Consider the following 18,814-nt stretch of genomic DNA (forward strand, 5'->3'; position numbering starts at 1 on the left):
TAAAAGTTTTGGTAGTGTAAAATAAAAACTAACATTAATTTATTAAAAAATGTTCGTAAGCCTTTGCACATTCCTACCTTAAATGTATATAACGGCTGATAGATTTTAGGCAGTAATTTAACATCAACACGAAATGTATATCTCAAAGCCTTGTCTTTATTTTCTATAAAAATATTGTGACGAAGTGATCAGTCTCGGGGCTGATTGCATCGCCACATTGTTCAATGGAATAAAAGATGTCTGGATTTATTCAAACAAATCCTCCTTTGTTCATTTATTGTGTTTAATCTCATGTCTCCGAGATTGTGCGACTTATTTGAACTTTCATCAACAGAATTGGGTATTTGACAAATTTTCGTAAAGTACTTTAAAATGTTCTAGAGTCACTAAAGATACGCTTGAAAATTATTTTTTTTATATTTAGAGCCATTTTAATAGCCAAAAGACAGTTTTAATAAATACACTTCGTGTTTCCCGCTGAAACGCTAAGTCACGTGACAAATAAAGGGCGTGACGTCATGATGTAATAGTCTTAATGTAAACAATACGTGAGATACCTTTATTATTCAAGATTCTTTAAAAAATGGCTTCAAAGTCCTATAGAATATGTGCCGTTCCTTTGTGTCAAAATACATGTATCAAAAACCCCTTCTAAATTATTTATTCACGTGCCACAACCGCAAAATCTTCGTGTAAAGTGGCTGCAGTTAGCACGACGTGATCCGACCAGTGTATCAGCAAAATCCTCAATTTATTTTTGCGAGGATCATTTTGATGTGAGTAGTAATACTTTAAAATATCTATAAATATTGATAGTTCAGTAAAACTGTACTTAGTTCCTTTAAAGGTACAATTTTGAGGTTAAAGCAAAGTGGTTTTATTTATATTGTGTTTAAATGCTTTAATTTCTTGTTTATCGTTGATTTGTCTCTATTGCAGCTGCCCAATGACATGGAAAACTACATGGAGTACAGTATTATGGGTTCTGTGTCGGCAATACGAATGAAACCCTGCTGTTTACCTTCTAAATTTGAATGTCAACCTGATCGTTTGAAGAGAACGACCAAAAGTGGACCTCGGCCAGTGGCAGTAAAAAGACAGCGTGCATCATTAATACAAGAAATACTTGTACAGACAGAAACTGTCAATACACCATCCACTAGCAACATAGGGACTGGAGGTATAACATAGACTCTCATAGGAAATATTTATGAGAATCATGAAGTATTTTGCTAAATTAATAATTCATGTTGGTAGAACTTTAATCAACTTCTTAAGATAAGACATGAACAACTGTTTTTGAATGCTTAATTCATGCCTCTACCGTTAAAAATTCAGTACTAACCAATATGTATATATGAATAAAAGAATATTACAATTTCATTAAAATATAAACAATTTTTCTTTCAGATTCACAAGTAATGGATGAAGAGTCAGATCTCTTTGAAATGAACCAAAATAAATCAACCCAAGTGTGTCCGAATCTGAAAGTAAAATAATCCAAGTAAATTTTAAACCAAAATATAGAAGCAAGGGCTTACAGACTACCAGTTTCAGCAAACACAAAGCAACATCTACAGCAATACAGTTTTCATCTGTTGCAATATCTCCAATTCATGTTAAACCTTCAAGAGTTGGTCATACTAAAATAAAAAGAAAATTATTTACCATTAAAGATACATTGGCAAGCTCAGAGGAATCTTCACCATCAAAATCGCAACTTAAAACTGATTCTTCACCATCTATTCAGTCTTCAATTTTTCAAATGACTTCGGACAGTGATGATCAAAATAAAAAAAATGTAGAGTGTGAACTAACAGTAATAAGACAACAAAAACAATGGGAGGAATTTCACCAATCATCTCTTGCAAATACTCTGAGACTAATACAAGATAATCCAAGGTTTTACATTGGCATACTAAAAGAATGTTATTTTTTAGTAGATCTTATAAAAAACACACTACTATTCCTGTTGAAAATATATTGTTATGCCTAAAAAAATAAGATTGGACTCAAAATTTGTTGAACTTGCTAATCAGTTTGGTATGTCAGTTTCTTACGCCAGCAGAATCTTTAAGAAGAATGTGCCAATTATTGCAAAAGCTTTACATTGTTTTATTATAAAATCTGATAAAACTGCCATAGAACTGAACTTACCTATTGCTTTTAGGCATAAATACAGAAACATTAATTGCATAATAGACTGTCTGGAAATTGAAATCAAAAGCCATTAAAATCTGTTGATCAGGCTCTAACATGGTCGGAATATAAAAAGGCCAATACAATAAAATACCTTATAAGTAGCACACCTGATGGTGTTATTAACTACATTTCTCCTGGTTATAGTGGCAGGATTAGCGATGTGTGTTTGGTTGAAAGTTGCAACTTTTTGGATCATTTGGAACCTGGTGCGATTATACTAGCTGATAGAGGATTCAAGCATATTGAACAACTGTTATTGCAAAAGGGATGTAGTTTAGTGAGACCTCCAAGTGTATCAGCTAAGTCCAATTTAACCAAAGTTGAAGCTCGAAAAACTAAGGAGATAGCAAGTTTACGGATACACATTGAAAGAGTCATCCGGCGGTATAAGGGGAGTTCTCCAATGTTAAAAACCACAGTCGGTTGTTAATACAAATTTAATTAAGTTGTTGGACGATTGCATTATTATTGCATGTGCCTTAATAAATTTACAAAGCTCCTTAATTAAAAACATTTGATGAATAAAAACAACATTTAGAATAAAATGTTTTATTTTCCTATATTAAGTTATAAAATATATTTTTACAATAGATTGTAAGCGTTATTCTTCCAAAACTTTACAACTTTAGATAAAATATTATTTACTTTGATCTCATCATACTCTATTGGTATTACATGGACTTTATTATTCTTTTCAAATTCCCAATCTGCCACACAAAATAAACCTTTTTTTAAATTACTCACATACATTTGCAAAAGAACTTGGGCTGCAAACTTTTCTGTTATTGTGTTGTTACATATATAAGATATAAAACTTTTTTGGCTTGTTGGACATTTAATTTCAATAACTGTGTCACCCTTTAAAATACCATCTGGTGATGCAGCTACCATTGGGAATTTTTGGCTGATAATTAAACCACATTCTGCAATCTTGCCATATTTTTTTTCCAACTCCTTTCTTACTACTTCTTCTAATGATTTTCCTCTTTTCATGGCTGGAGTATCTGGTACTTTAGCTCCCATTATTAAGGCAACCAAGGACCCATCAGTTGTTTTGCATCGTGAAACATCAAATGCTTTTGATGCTGTTATTCTAGCATACCTGAAAATAATACAATATTTTTAAAATGTTAAACTAGTGACTGCCTGGTGGCCACATATACATTTATATCTTCACTAGGATGTCCTGTAGAATGGGTGCCCAACACTTATGACTATGAACTCAAACATCAAAGACTAGTAAAGCTACAAGACTAATTTAGATTTTGACATTGCATCTCACATGGAAACATATAATTCCAATATATATTACTCTAAGACAGCATCTTCCAACCTCTCTTAGCTGTGGACCACTAAATGAGCAAAGATGATCACCACAGACCTCCTTAAATGTCATTAAAATGCCTCTTTTTAAGCACAACCTGAAACTTCATATAACATTAGCATTGAAATCAGCTGACTCAAGATATGTCCACAGACCCCAGGTTGGGAATTTTGCTCTAGAACATTGATTTTAAATGATATCTTATTAGTTCAATCATTACAGTATCAAATCACATTTCAAAGGGCAACATCACATTTAAAATACTATCAAATACCTATAAATAAATAATACCTTAACTCATGCCATGCTTGAATTTTGTGTTGTGCTCGAGTCAGACTTTCCACAAAATTTATATTTTCTTGTGTAAAAATATCATTAATTTTGGCTAAAAATGTTTCACAGTCACTTCCTTTCTTATGTTTGATGCTTAAATAATGCATTGAGAACTGAAGAATGTCGGGCACTTTGTAATCAGCTTGATGTTTTAGGATTTGAGCTGTACATAAATTCCTTCTTTTGCTTTCAACCAAAAAATCCTCTAAAACTACATCACCAAACTCTTTACATGTTGAAGAAGAATTTCCCTTCATTTCTTTAATTGTTGTGTACTTCAAGGTGCTTCCTACTTTTGCTAACTTTGATTTTTCCAATAACATTTTATTGATGTACATGGTGGTTCCTCACTCCTCCGATGTGCCCACATAAGGAAAGCTACCGCGTGTTTACATCCTCCTTGTGAAGCAGGGCAGTTATGGCACTGGACACTTATAACTATGCCCTCTTTTTCTTCTACTACCAAGCTCACAGAATATGATGGACATCGGACTTTGTGCTCAGGACATATTTTACATTTCACAGTGCACAAAGTCGCGTCACGTCTTAATTGAACGTACCCAATGGCATCATCACCATACGACTGTCTTGATGATCTGTAAAAATAGAAATAAAGCATCACAGATAGCCACAATACGAGAAACTTTTCGTTGAAAAGATTTTACACGAATAACAGGTACTTAATCAGAGTAAGATTCCTCATAAGTTACGATTTTATTGGTAACGTAATAATATATTATTTATATTTATAGTCTACAAAGTAAACATGTACCTATCATATGCATGATACAAAGGTTATTTTATAGCAAAAAATATAAGGCTAAGTACATAAATCAAACTGTAATCTATTATGAATTGAACTAAATATCAGAAAAGGATAGTTTTATACTTACAATGAAGTTTTCACGTTCCTAAATTCTGAAGAACAAAAGTCCGGGTTTAAGGCAAAGAAGTTTGCGATCATAAAAGAATCAATTTTTGGCAAATTTGCACTGTCAGCTTTAATAAAACCAATTTCCATGTTTTTTCCGGTAAAGTGCACTTTGGACACGAAATAATCAAATAAATATTAATGAAATCTGAGAATAAAACGCGCCAAAATCTTTTCGGAATGACAAGACCAATGGACAACACAGTACATATAATACATCGTGACGTCACGTTCCCTAGTCTTGGTCGCTTGAGCCGTTTCTTGTAAATGATGCACAGATTCAAAAGTCTTATTTTTATTTAGGAAAATAAAATATTTAATAATTTTTATTTGTAATTTAAGTCAAATATTCTTAATTAACACCTTAAATTCTATAATTTTCAATACCAACTTTATTTATTTCTTCACTATGTCAAATACCCAATTGAAGCAATGGATTAATTTTTTCATCGTTTTGTGTAGATTGTACTGCAAAAGGTTGATGAAACTATAATAAAAGGTTTCTGTATTAAGCCAATTGTGTATAAATTGCTTAAATAATTGTATTAATAAGTACCTAATGATTGATTTCCTATCTGAAGACGTGGTGGTTTTCAATATTTAATTTAAGACAATTGCTTGTCGGTAATTACGTATTAAAGGCGTTTTCAGTAATTTTTTCGTAAATCAACACCTATTAAGTTGTTGGTATTTTTGTTTGGGTGTGTCTCTAAAACGACTGAACCGATTTTAACAGTATTATAGTAGCATAATTGTATATAATTTTATAAATAATATCAGCTCTGTATACTGTCCCACTGCTGGGCACGGATCTCCTCTATTACTGGGGACATGCTGCACTGGTCTAGTGCGTTATGCAGGTTTCCTCACGAAGTTTTCCTTCAACGTTTAAGCAAGCGATGGTTTCCAAAGATTACACACATAATTTTTAGAAAAATCAGAGGCGTATGTATGCTCTTGGGTATTAAACCTGCGGACATTCGTCTCAGTCAGTCCGTTCCACACCCAACTAAACTATCGCTGTTTGTAGCATAATTCTACTAAATGGTAGTTATATATCAGTTTGTTAAATCTGATTATTTGTTGTTTCTAAGTTTATAGCAATAAGGATGCATTTTCAGTGTCGCCATAAGAAAGCCATTAGTTTTGTCGCAGTACATTGTGATCTACACACACAGGTAAAGGACCAAATTACGTATAAAATACCGAACCCACCGGGGAGTTCGAAGTCCGTTTCTGTGTCAGGCTTTATTACTAGAATGTCCTTCCTCTGTTCCTCGCATTAAAGAGTAACGACTATTTACATTAGTTTTGTCACTGAGTAAGGTGTAAGGTGTGTGCTTGATTACAAGAATTTAGATGAATAATTGGACTCTTTTGTAAATTCCAACTGACTGAAATATAAGATGCATATGGATCACTTTGTGAGTTAATTTTTGCGCAATATGATCCTTTTTATTCATTAATTTCCACTGTCTACAAATCATGTAAAACTTACTTCCCATTCTCTTTTATTTAAACTGGAGTAGTGAAGAGACAAAACATAGTAAGTGCAACAGAACCTTAATCTACTTTGTTTTACTGAATCAAAATTTATCAAAATTAACTACTAGCTATCTAGCTCAGAAGTCAGGGGACTTAATTGGTATAGTAAAATCTTGTGCAAAAATATATTATACGGTATTTCAAATTATATAAATTTTACAAGACAGAAAATTGCTATTGGAATTCATCATCCTTTATCTCTTCGCTGCCACGTAACTTAATAATTAAAACTAAACCTACTAGTGATCCTATTTTTATTTATAAAAGTAATATTTAGATGCTGTAAACCAGAATAATTCCTTTGCACCGAGCGGAGATCGTTGGTTTTTTACAAGCTATGGTGATTACCAAGTTTAATAGTCTCGTAAATTCTTATCAGCTCCGACGTCGTTCGCCTGGTGAATAAGAACGATTTTCGATTGCGTCAAATTTTTTATCTATGCAATTAAATTTGTATTCCTGAACTATGGTAACGTATAAGACTGTATATGTTTTGCTGTAGAATATATTTAATGCACGTATTTAAGGGGTATTGGAAAGTATTTTTCGTCCATAAATAAGTTCAATCTCGCATCTTCAAGGACTATATCTACATAGAACCGTGCGCAGTAATGTACGTTTCGCCAATTTTTTTATCTATTTGTGTCTTTCCCAACATCACAAGGAAATTCTAATCCAGACTACTGTAGGTTTTCTTGAAAATTTTCAAATAAAAAATGCAAAATTTTTGATTGGCCTTCTCCTAAGTATAGCTTAAACATCACTAAAGTAGAACAGGTAGTTAACTGTCGTGTTTTTTAACCGTCTGGAAATCGAAGTTGAAAAATTATTGGCTTTACAACTACACAGATAATCTTCATACATTTCTATGAGAATGGCTATTCGTTCTGTTCACTCTTCTACACTACAAGTCTACACATAATTCATTCAGCTTTCAGTCTCAGCTAAAGAAGAGTAATTGTGCAATAACTCAATGTTATGGAAAATTGTGATACAAAGGGTTTATGGCGAATGTTTGTGCGAAGCTGGCAGACGCGAGGGTGCATTATCGATCGGTGTCGTTGAACTCACCCCAAACCACTCGATCGGTTCTGACTCGAAACACTGCCTCTATCGGCGTATGGTAATTTTGGAAACATTGTTAACTATCATATCGGATATTTGTGTCTTGCGTATTTAAAACAAAAGTTATTGTACGTTATTGTTGGTTTTTGTTAATTTTCATTTTTCTTCTGAATATAATTCTGTATATTTTGACTGAATAGGGGAGAGTGGGCACTATTGGTATTATTTTAATAAAAATATATTTTTTTGTTCGCTTTAAATTTTTTATATGTAACAAGGAAAGGCTTCCTTATTAACATATAAAAAGTTTACACTATTCTAGGCAGGGTAGTGTATTGGGTTAATATTCATCCGGATAGCGACTACCGAACACAAAGTGTTAAAACCCGCCATAGTGGCCCTCGTGAGTGTGTCGCTTTCCGGGACCAGCCTGTCTATATCTGGTTCCAACAGGCCGGCATAATTGTGTCGACTGCCGAGGGGTAATCATTTCTCGTCAGTCGACATTCTATTAGACCCCACTCCACTTACCATCAGGTGCAGTGAAGTCACTTTTAGGTGCCTGTTTAAAAAAATATCCATTAAATAACCAAAGTAAAAAAAACATTGTATATTAAATATGTTTTTGTGGACTATAAATGTCTTTTAAAAAATCCGTTAGCGCGCTATTTTGATAGGCGGCCCTTCTCAATCGATTGTTTGAACTTTATTTATTAGACAAATCTAATATGGCAGGTACCTAATTATATTTTAATCAGTAATAAATTATTATATTTTAATCAGTAATTAATTTAGAGCCAATTTGGCCAATTTAGCCCGAGTACTGATTAATTGTTAGCTGTATAAAAAGCAATGACACGATATATAAAGCTATTATGTCTAATTAATTTGTCACAGTATTATAAGTAGGTACTCTTTAATTACTTAATATATTTTATAACAAAGTTAATATTAATAAAACATTTCTAAAGTTGATTTATTTTAGTAATATCCCACCCTAATGATTCGTGGACTTATATTTATGACTTTATTATTAGCTTAGAGCCACGCCATTTTAAATAATGTCTAAAAATACAAAATGCCGCCATGTTTAAAAGGCGTTCGACCGAATACACATCACCCTTTTTGTTTTAAAAGCCAATTTATCTTGAACCGTTCACCCTGCAGCAGGAACGTGAAATGTGACAATTGATAGAGCTCAAATTATCATGGTAGGTGTTTAAAACAGTAATATTTAAAACTGAAACGCTTTGTTGCGATATTTTGTTATAACAAATTTAAAATGCTTTCGAAATACAGAATTAATGATTTCGTATGCTTACGCGAATGTTAGACATTGAAGTGAAACTATTTTACGGATTTTATCACACTTTTTTATATTATAATTTTTTCCCGATGTTTAGAAGACTCTGCAGCTTTCGTGGTCAAAAAGTCTTCGAAACGTTAGGAGAAAATTATTAATTCTATATTTCATATTTTCACATCTTCAAAACCATTTTTAAACGGTTCCAACGAAATGTTGAACGAAAATTAAAATTTCCAATAATAAAAAATTTAACGCTAATAGTATTGTAATTTGTGTATAATATTATTAAGTATTTAATTATGTTATAGTCCTAACAGATACCTACTCTCTGGATATTCCATTACCCAAAATTTCTAACATAAATAAAATCCCATTTTATGTTAGAGTAGCTCGCTAGTATAGGTTATTTTATGGTCTAAAAATAATCAAAAGGTTTTCCCGTACCGGGAATCGAACCCGAGCCTCCTGGGTGAAAGCCAGGTATCCTAGCCACTAGACCATACGGGATGTTGTATAGTGTTGTAAAATTATAGATTATTTACAAATAGTTTAAAAGTGAAATAAAATACTATTATCTTTTTTTACGTAAAGAAGATTACATAATCACTCAATCGAATTATAAAATTATTATGACCATTTCAATAAAAAAAAGTAATTATAACATGAAAATATATAAGTATTAATATTTATCGTATTTATTATCAGATTCATGTACATTAAAACAATGAAGCAAGCAATGTTAATATAGATATAAAAAAAAAATGTGAAATAAAAAAAAATATTTGTCGTATTTTTTCTGTCAGTGACATCTACCTAAATCTATGTGAATTACAACAGTATTTAACATTTTTCTTGCTAAGCTCACCTAATAGTCTATTAGATATTTGGTAGATGTCGCTACATACGCACGGTACTTTCGTACTCTATATTTCTCGACTCTACAATACTATCAAGTTCTTATCATATATAATAGATAGCGCTAGTATATAAAAATATGTTTCATTGCAATTTCAAATAAGCAGTAACTGACATTATTTTTAATAAAAGATGGCACCCGCATCATTTTTAATCGGCGATTTCTAGCGCCCAAAAATCATGGATACACTGCCGTCTAAAATGAATAGAATTCCACCAAGAACTGTAACACAGTTTAAAGTTTTGATTATAAGTATTAAAGGCAGGTTATGCAGTTCGTTTTTTTTTTAGTAGAGACCGGGGGAAAATATCGAATGGGATTCTAGATTCTCCCAGCTTAACCACTGCAGGGTCCTGGAGGAAAGTGGGGGAGGAAGAAAAGGGAAGGAAGTGAAGGAAAAGGAAGAAAAACCACACTAAAATGGGCGGAGCGGAAAGGGAAGGGAAATGTTCGCGTGACTATAAGGATAGGCCTCAATTTGATAACACAGCCAAGAGGTATACACACTGCACCGTGTGCCTAGGGCTACAAATGTCCCACGCGTGGGCGTGCATTTGGTGTGAGGACCAAGCGCACAAGAATTGCCTCAGAGTGGGTGTTTCCAGTTTATGCAGTTTTTAGTTTATGCAATGAATTTGATGGTGTAAAAGATTGAGAGAGGTAAAGAATTATGGAAACGCCATTTATTAATTAATCGACGAAAGGGACCTGTTATGAGAGATGTGTGTTTTAGATAAATAATTAGGTATGTTTTGTGTTCCATAGGACACTTCGAAATAATAAAAGTGTACATTAAAATATGACTTGAGCTATATTTATTTACTTACTTAAAGAGGAGTTATTCATAGTATAGTCATTATTCCATTTGTCTGTAATTGGTGACCTAATTCTTGAACTGTGTAGGTGTGAAATAATATTTTATTCTTTGTACGGAAGTTAAGTTCAAATGTTTATAATACACACGTAGTAAGCCATACAAGTTGTTAAATAAATTAAAAAATTTAAATCTCCCCTATAATTTAACGTCCATTATAATATTGCATGCTCTATAATTTGATACAAATATGTTTCTGCAGTGAAATGAATTATAGCGGGTTTACTTTATTTAATTAAATACATGACTCTACTAAACTACGTGTGATAGTTGAATTAAGATTTGCATAATGGATTTGAGATCATTTATAGTCTCATTCATTTAGCAAGTCATAAGGCTGATATGGGTTCATACGTAAATAATTATTTCTGTTTCTATAGTAACTTTTTCGGGCAAGGTTTATACAAAATCACAAGTTCTAACTAATCCAAGCGCAACTAGACAAGCACGCCTATAGATAGTAGATTAGATAAGAGACTAGAAAACGTATGACCAATTAATAGTTATACTACCAAAGCAGATAGTGTAATCTATATTATTTCCGAAAATGCAACGTACATTATTTCATAATATAAATATAAAATCACTGGTGGTAAGTTTCTCATATGTGAGAGCCCGCCTGGGTAGGTACCATGGCCATGTCTATTTCTGCCACCTAGCAGCAATTGCTGGATGGTGTTTCTACTGTTTATGAGTGGTCGTATCGTTTACTATGAGACAAACGCCAAGCTCGTCTCGTCATTCAAAGCAATAAAAAAATTAAAGACAATTTAAAACTTAATTTAACGTCCCATCATAATAATTTTCATTCATTTTATTAAAATATTTATATGTATATACCACGAAATGTAAATAATGTTTCATTTTAAGTATTATGTGTATTCACATGTTGCAAACACAAACTCCGGTAAATTAAACTCCTTTATATAAATATGAATATCTCTTTATTTTTAACAATAAACTCTAGACAGGAGGTATTCCTTACATTCGCTATTCACTAAATAGAATCGCCACGCATATAAATTGAAATGGTAACATTGATCTATAAGACATCCGTAATTTATAGACAGTTAGGATTTCTTAATAACTTTAAATATTTAATTTACAATTAAGCGCTTCAATACTTTTAACTACGATGAAGGAACTATTTTTAATGTGAATATTAATACTGTTAAGTAATACTGATAATTAAAATAGACGTAAAATTAAATGTAATACAGTTTAAAATGACTAGAATCGATTGTATTTCAATAGGTACAAAATCAGACTTGTATTATTGAAAAATAAAATTACAATGATAAATGAACAGAAGAAATGAAAATAAATATTTTTTGAATTAATATAAAAGACAAAGTATTTCGAAATACATAATTTTACCAAACTAACAATGGATAACAGTAGACTAGATTCGTAGAGATTAGAAATCTGCAATTCTGATAATTACTTTTTAATTTAATAAGCTTAAGCATGATTATTGTAAGCCAGCCACAGTATAGATCGACGGACTTTTATTCTGAAAGTAGTCTAGAGGTTTTAGTGGGCATCTCGCCGCCTCCTGCCGGGACCTCCGGCGTAGTTGGCAGCAGCAAGTCCCATGAGGTGTTTGGCCTGAAGAGCTCCAGAGTATCCGCGGCTGAGTCCAAGATCCAGGGCACGTTTCTCACTGGAAATTAAAGAAATCATGAGTATAAGCTTGATATTGTGAAGGTAAGTTGAAAAATGTTCTAGATCGTTCTACTCTAGTTAAAAGGTGTTTGTGAGTATAAATTACATGATTGTTATTCTATTTGTGAACTAATGAGTAATAATTTAAGCTGAAAGTGTTCTAAAATGTTCTTCGAAATTTGAAATGACATTGTGATGTAAAAGTCAATATTGATCTATTTAGAAAAGATATAATAGTAAGTGGAAAATCAAAGATAATCAAATTCGTACATATTGGTGCTTTATATACAAACTACAGTATAATTTAAAAAGAACTAGAATACTAAAGATGTTCTAGATTGTTCTACGAACTGTCATAATCTACTAAGATTTATTCTAATAAAGGTTACAATTTCTAGAATACGAGACTAAAGTTGTATGTATCTAAATAACTCTACATTTCGTTCATATCATAAATAAGATGGTATTAACTGTCAGTATTATCTTTTGGTACTGATTTGTACAATTATAAAGACTCTAGGAGATACCAAAACTAAGTGACTTTCTTAGTATGTTGGTCCCAAAGCTACGCAAACTGGTTTACAAGGAATGCTCTAACATAGTTACTAAATTATTAAACTAATTCGCTTCTAAACACTTAAGAACGCTATGCCTTGGGAACTTTGAATTGTCCATAAACATATAAAATTATAAATTTTGGGAGTAACTAAGTGTTTTACGCGATTATATTTTCGTCTCCCATAAAGTTAAATGATTACTTATGTTTACGTAAATTTTAGATATTAACAGTTTTATTAAAATAAAACTATTTTGCAGTTTTATTGGAGTTTTTTATATTCTAATTTTCTCCCGACGTTTCGAAGACTTTGTACTTCGAACGGAGAAGTTATAATATAAAAAATCGCGGTAAAATCCGTAGAATATTTTATTTTGTTTAAGCCGAGATTTCGGTTTTTATTTTAAAGCTATATATAAAATGCGAATAATAAAAGGCATTTTGAGATACAACCTTTGGTGAATTAGTTTGGCATCTTGTTTTAAAATAGCTGTAAGCAAGATTTATTTTTGCACAAAGCATGTCCTACAGTAAATCCATGCATAGAATACTAATAAGATTTGTCAGGCAAAAATGCTTTACAAACAACTAAATTAAAGCGGGACTGTAATTAGCGTGGCTTACTATATTCCAGACATACCTAGTAATGTCGTCTTTATAGCTGAAAAATACAAATGTTATGAATATTTGTGACTTTTATTATTCAAATTGATTGTGTTTAATTTTAAATCTTATTTTTGGAAAGAATGTGCAGTGTAGTCAGTTCAAAGGTTTGTTTTAAAGAACTCAAACTAAATATCTACATGGAGATGTGTGAGAAATATTATGGACTAGCTTTTGCTCGCGGTTTCGCCCGGGTGAAAGACTTTTCTGGGATTAAAATCCTGCTAAATTTTAGAAGAGGTAAAAAGTAGCCTATGTCATTTCCAGAGTCTCAAAATATATCCATACCAAATTTCATCGAAATCCATTGGATGCTTTTGGGCTTATCGCGTTCAGACAGGTAGACAGATGCGGCAGGGGATTTTGTTTTATAATATATTTTTTGAATTTTTGAAGAGGATAAATTTCATTTAGGAAATTCTCAAAAGGAATACATTTCTCCGCGTTTGCAACATTTTTCAAGAATGCTCTGCTCCTATTGATCATAGCGTGATGTTATGTAGCCTATAGACTGTCTCGATAAATGGACTATCCAACACTAAAATATTTTTTCAATTCGAACTAGTAGTTCTTGAGATTAGCGCGTTCAAACAAACCAACAAACTCTTCAGCTTTATAGTAAAAGTATAGATATAGAATTATAGATGTAAAAAAATGAGGAGGTATTTCTACTAGCTTTTTTGAATACTTAGACGTAAATATAAATATACCTACATTAGTTACACAAATATCATCGAAAATGAGATTGAGATTCACAAACAAAAATACTTAATAACAAACCATTTCAAGATGAAATGAGAACCACAAATAACTTAATTTAGGGTTTACTCTTTAAGCGAAGCAATAAAATGTACTCGAAGAACTTAAGTTGTTCATGAATAATATAACTCAAGTTATTTAGGTTTACTACATTTATTCCAAAGATGATTAACACTCAGAGCCAGGGTAGGAATTCATGCAGAATTGAAGAACAGGAGATATTTAATTTAAGTCGCTTCCAAAGATAAAGTTCGAAAGATGTTTGAGAATATTTGTGGAAAGAAACAGAAAGAAGTACTGAACAAAACGTTAACTAATAGTTGACTTACTTTTCCATTTTGCGTTCCATCTGGATGAGATTGCCGAGGCGGTTCAGCATATCCATTATCTCTTCGGGTTCGTACGGGCACTTCTTTGCGATAGTAGTTATTCACACTGATAACAAAAGGGTAGTATTATTTGGAAGCGAACAACGTATCAACGTACGCCTGTCCCCTTCTCCAACACCATACATTGCAATAACAGCAAATAATGTGAGCTAGAAACACAACCAATTAATATATTCAATACTAGTTTACTGCTCACTATTGTGCCTGGGAAGAATTTGGGTTAAAAGTAGCCCATCATTGATAATGTAGCATAATTTTGGTAAAGGAATTTCACAATCGAAGCACTAGTTCCAGAGATTAAGATATACGAAAAAACAAACAAAACTCTAGATTTATGCAATTTGTCTATAATAAACAAATCTTTTAATGAATATTTCAAGCAGGGTGTATTCCATAACGACTATGCATATGACCTTCAATTAAAAGTGCTTCCAGATTCTTCTATCGTGAAGTTTTAAAACCGAAGTAAATGAAATTATTCATCAGTTTGATATAATGTTTTGTAATGAACACAACTTCTAAGGGCCTGTTTCATAACTTCTGAGTAAATACTACTTCCACATAAATATATAAGCCGACCAAATATAAAAGTCACACTTTAATCTATGGTCCCAAAATTAGTACTTTCTACTTTAACTGATTAATACGGTTGCTGTCAAATAAAATTTACTTGAAGCTTATGAAACAGGACCTAATTATTGTCCCTGTGGGACTTGTCCTAACTTGATACCTTTGCCACGAGATATGTATTGAATTTTACCGCTCCCTTACCTTTTGTTTACCTTGTGACCTCAGGGTGACACGGTTATCGTGGGGAATATTTATTTGATTATCTTTCCGGTCCTCATTCAAGTACGTTCAATAGGAGTTTTCATACATGTTAGAATAAATACACCGTTGTTTAATTATTAAACGTTGTATGTTTAGTAATATCCTTAGGAATATTTACCCAATTACCTTTGTTTGAATATTGACTGCGGTCTTCGCATTAAATTAGCTATGTTTTAAAATATTAGAAAACTTCAAATTATTCCAGTGTACTAATTAGAATTAGTTCAGATGTTTCGTTATCTTTTATAAAAAAATATAAAATACACATGACTTAACTAGTAATGTTTATTAAAACTCAATTAGAATTTATAAAACTAAAAGAATAGAAAACATTGAGATTAAAATTCTCTTTAGTTTTCATGATTATAAATGAGTTTGTAGAAATCGGGGAGTCTAGATGGAAATATAATGCCAATTTAGTTTACAGCCATTAACCAAAATTATTTATTAATTTTGTATTCGCTTTACAAATTAAAACTCTGGGCACTCCTGGCTGTTAATTTTGCAAAATATGCTTAATCAGCTACAGTTTTGAATACAAGCTATTTGAAAGTAAATTTTGTCAGTACAATGGAAATATCTTCGGACAGTCGAGTAACATTAAATTCCATTTCCCTGATACTTTTACTCAATGGTTAGTGAATCAGCGATTCTTTAAGAAACTAGAATAGGTTTATTAGCTGGATAGCTTATTTTATGATATTATTTATGCCAATGTTTTATATTGTCTCGAGAAACTGACTCCTTTTGTAAGTGGAGTGGAGTCCACATAGATCACTAAGCAATGATTATCCATCGCCGTTGTACATAATTATGGCGGCCTGTTCAAAACCGTGCCTCTGTTTTAAAGACCATATTTTTCCTCTTCTATTCAATATCAAGGTAATTATTAGTGAAATTTGATGACAATTTTATTGCAAGATAAGCTGATCACTTGACTGCCCAATTAATGATTTGAACTTGACTCCCTTGGGGTTTTACTCTGTCTTCTATTCTTAGAAACATAGATGACTATTATTGGGAATTGAAGATTGTATTTTATTACTAGCATCTTAATTTAAAATTTAGAAAACATTTGAATAGGAATGTCTACTTACCAAATTATTGGAATAGATTAGATATATCCAGGATGCTGACTCTTTAATATCGATATTCTTATAGGACGTAAGCTTTTATATAATACTAGCTTTTGCCCGCGGCTCCGCCCGCGTTATAAAGTTTTTCGGGCTAAAGTTTTCCATTATAAAAGTCACGCTATATATTTTCCCGGGAGCCTATGTTCTTCCCAGGGTCTCAAACTGTCTCCATACCAAATTTTATCCTAATACGTTGGGTAGTTTTGAGTTTAACACGTTTGGGCAGACCGATGCAGCGGGGGACTTTGTTTTATGATATATTTTTGTAGAACTTTTTAAGAGGAACAATCCCGTCATACATTATTGTTGCATAATTTTAACCGTTTACGCAGCGCACGCAACAGAAGCTCTCAAAACTAATAAATTGTCCCCGTTTTTGCATCATGTTTCATTACTGCTCCGCTCCTATTGGTCATAGCGTGACGATATATAACCTATAGCACTCCAGGAACAAAGGGCTATCCAACACAAAAATATTTTTCAGTTCGAACCGGTAGTTCCTGAGATTAGCGATTACTGCTCCGCTCCTATTGGGCATAGCGTGATGATATATATAGCCTATAGCATTCCAGGAACAAAGGGCTATCCAACACAAAAATAATTATTCAGTTCAAACTCCTAGTTTCTGAGATTAGCCATTACTGCTCTGCTCCTATTGGTCATAGCGTGATGATATATAGCCTATAGCACTTCACGAACAAAGGGCTATCAGATACAAAATGATTTTTTAGTTCGAACCGGTAGTTCCTGAGATTAGCCATTACTGCTCTGCTCCTATTGGGTATAGCGTGATGATATATAGCCTATAGCACTCCACGAACAAAAGGCTATCCAACGCAAAAAGAATTTTTCAGTTTGGACCGGTAGTTCCTGAGATTAGCCATTACTGCTCTGCTCCTATTGGTCATAGCGTGATGATATATAGCCTATAGCACTTCACGAACAAAGGGCTATCCAATACAAAATGAATTTTTAGTTCGAACCGGTAGTTCCTGAGATTAGCCATTACTGCTCTGCTCCTATTGGGTATAGCGTGATGATATATAGCCTATAGCACTCCACGAACAAAAGGCTATCCAACGCAAAAAGAATTTTTCAGTTTGGACCGGTAGTTCCTGAGATTAGCCATTACTGCTCCGCTCCTAATGGGTATAGCGTGATGATATATAGCCTATAGCACTCCACGAACAAAGGGCTATCCAACGCAAAAAGAATTTTTCAGTTCGGACCGGTAGTTCCTGAGATTAGACATTACTGCTCCGCTCCTGTTGGGTATAGCGTGATGATATATAGCCTATAGCACTCCACGAACAAAGGGCTATCCAACGCAAAAAGAATTTTTCAGTTTGGACCGGTAGTTCCTGAGATTAGCGCGTTCAAACAAACAAACAAACAAACAAACAAACTCTTCAGCTTTATATAATAGAGTATAGATGTAATAGACCGTTCGAGACGGAATCACTGTCAAATTCGTGATCGCAATGTTATTCTTCAGCAAGCTTAGTAAAGTTTTTTGTAATTCGTTAAGGGGGCTTTCTTGATAAGTAAATACTTTGATACTGGAGTAAATACCACTACCTGGGGTAGGAAAGAGTTGGTACCACCAGGAGGAGGGCGAGGAGCACGCAGCTCGCCAGCAGAAGAGTTGCTCGAACCATTCTGAAACAAAACCACTTTTGTAATAAAAAAAAAACGAATATCCAACGTCGGAGGTCGGATTAACAAATTAACTTAAGTCTAGAAATGCATTAAGGTAACTCTGTATAAGAATTTATACAGTAAATAAAATCTCTTAATTAAAAAAACACGAGAATTCTGTTACGGTGCACTGAATGTCTAACGAAAAGTGAACTTGTTTTTTAAAGGCTATTTGAATAAGCTGTAACCCTAATAACAGCTTAAATATCTACGTAGTACATATGCATACGCATAAATGTCTACGTACTAGTTGTAAGGTATAGATAATTAAGACTTGGGGTCTGTTTTACAAGTTTCGAGTAAATTTTATTTGACGGTAATAGTATTAAACAGCTAAAGTAGACAGTATCAATTTTATTACCATTTATTTAGAGTCGTAAATTAGAGAATGACTTTTGTATTTGGGCAGCTTATACATTTATGTGACGTATAGTCTTAAATCAGAAGATGTGAAATTAGATAGTGTAATATTTATCGTGGTACAAAATGATAAAAGACAGAATTAATACAACACATAGATTACTTTTTAATAAATATTTTTACATAGACGTGAGAGGAATTTAGATGCTCTTCCAACAACGATTAATGACTCGAGCGACACCGAGTTAAAATGTCAAAATA

At 32.7% G+C, this 18,814-nt stretch overlaps 2 protein-coding genes and 1 non-coding gene across 3 annotated transcripts; 1 reads left to right on the top strand and 2 right to left on the bottom strand.

The window, feature by feature from the left end:
* Positions 1 to 649: 649 nt before the first annotated feature.
* LOC119192128 lies at positions 650 to 2,632 on the top strand. Its single transcript, XM_037445964.1, has 4 exons — positions 650 to 776; positions 940 to 1,180; positions 1,411 to 1,490; positions 2,468 to 2,632. Exons 2-4 carry the CDS (start codon positions 952 to 954, stop codon positions 2,630 to 2,632), a joined length of 474 nt encoding a protein of 157 aa, XP_037301861.1. The 5' UTR covers positions 650 to 776; positions 940 to 951.
* A 6,509-nt stretch (positions 2,633 to 9,141) lies between these two features.
* Positions 9,142 to 9,213, bottom strand: Trnae-uuc. The gene has a single exon. It is a non-coding gene; the product is annotated as a tRNA-Glu (tRNA).
* Positions 9,214 to 12,021: 2,808 nt separating this feature from the next.
* Positions 12,022 to 18,153, bottom strand: LOC119192129 (diuretic hormone class 2-like). The gene is given in 5 exon segments (XM_037445965.1): positions 12,022 to 12,159; positions 13,358 to 13,378; positions 14,469 to 14,545; positions 14,547 to 14,574; positions 18,071 to 18,153. Coding segments are annotated over 5 exon segments (339 nt in total). The 3' UTR covers positions 12,022 to 12,029.
* Between the last annotated feature and the right edge of the window lie 661 nt (positions 18,154 to 18,814).

This window comes from Manduca sexta, unplaced genomic scaffold (genome assembly GCF_014839805.1).
Source record: "Manduca sexta isolate Smith_Timp_Sample1 unplaced genomic scaffold, JHU_Msex_v1.0 HiC_scaffold_2384, whole genome shotgun sequence".
NCBI classification, from domain to species: domain Eukaryota; kingdom Metazoa; phylum Arthropoda; class Insecta; order Lepidoptera; family Sphingidae; genus Manduca; species Manduca sexta.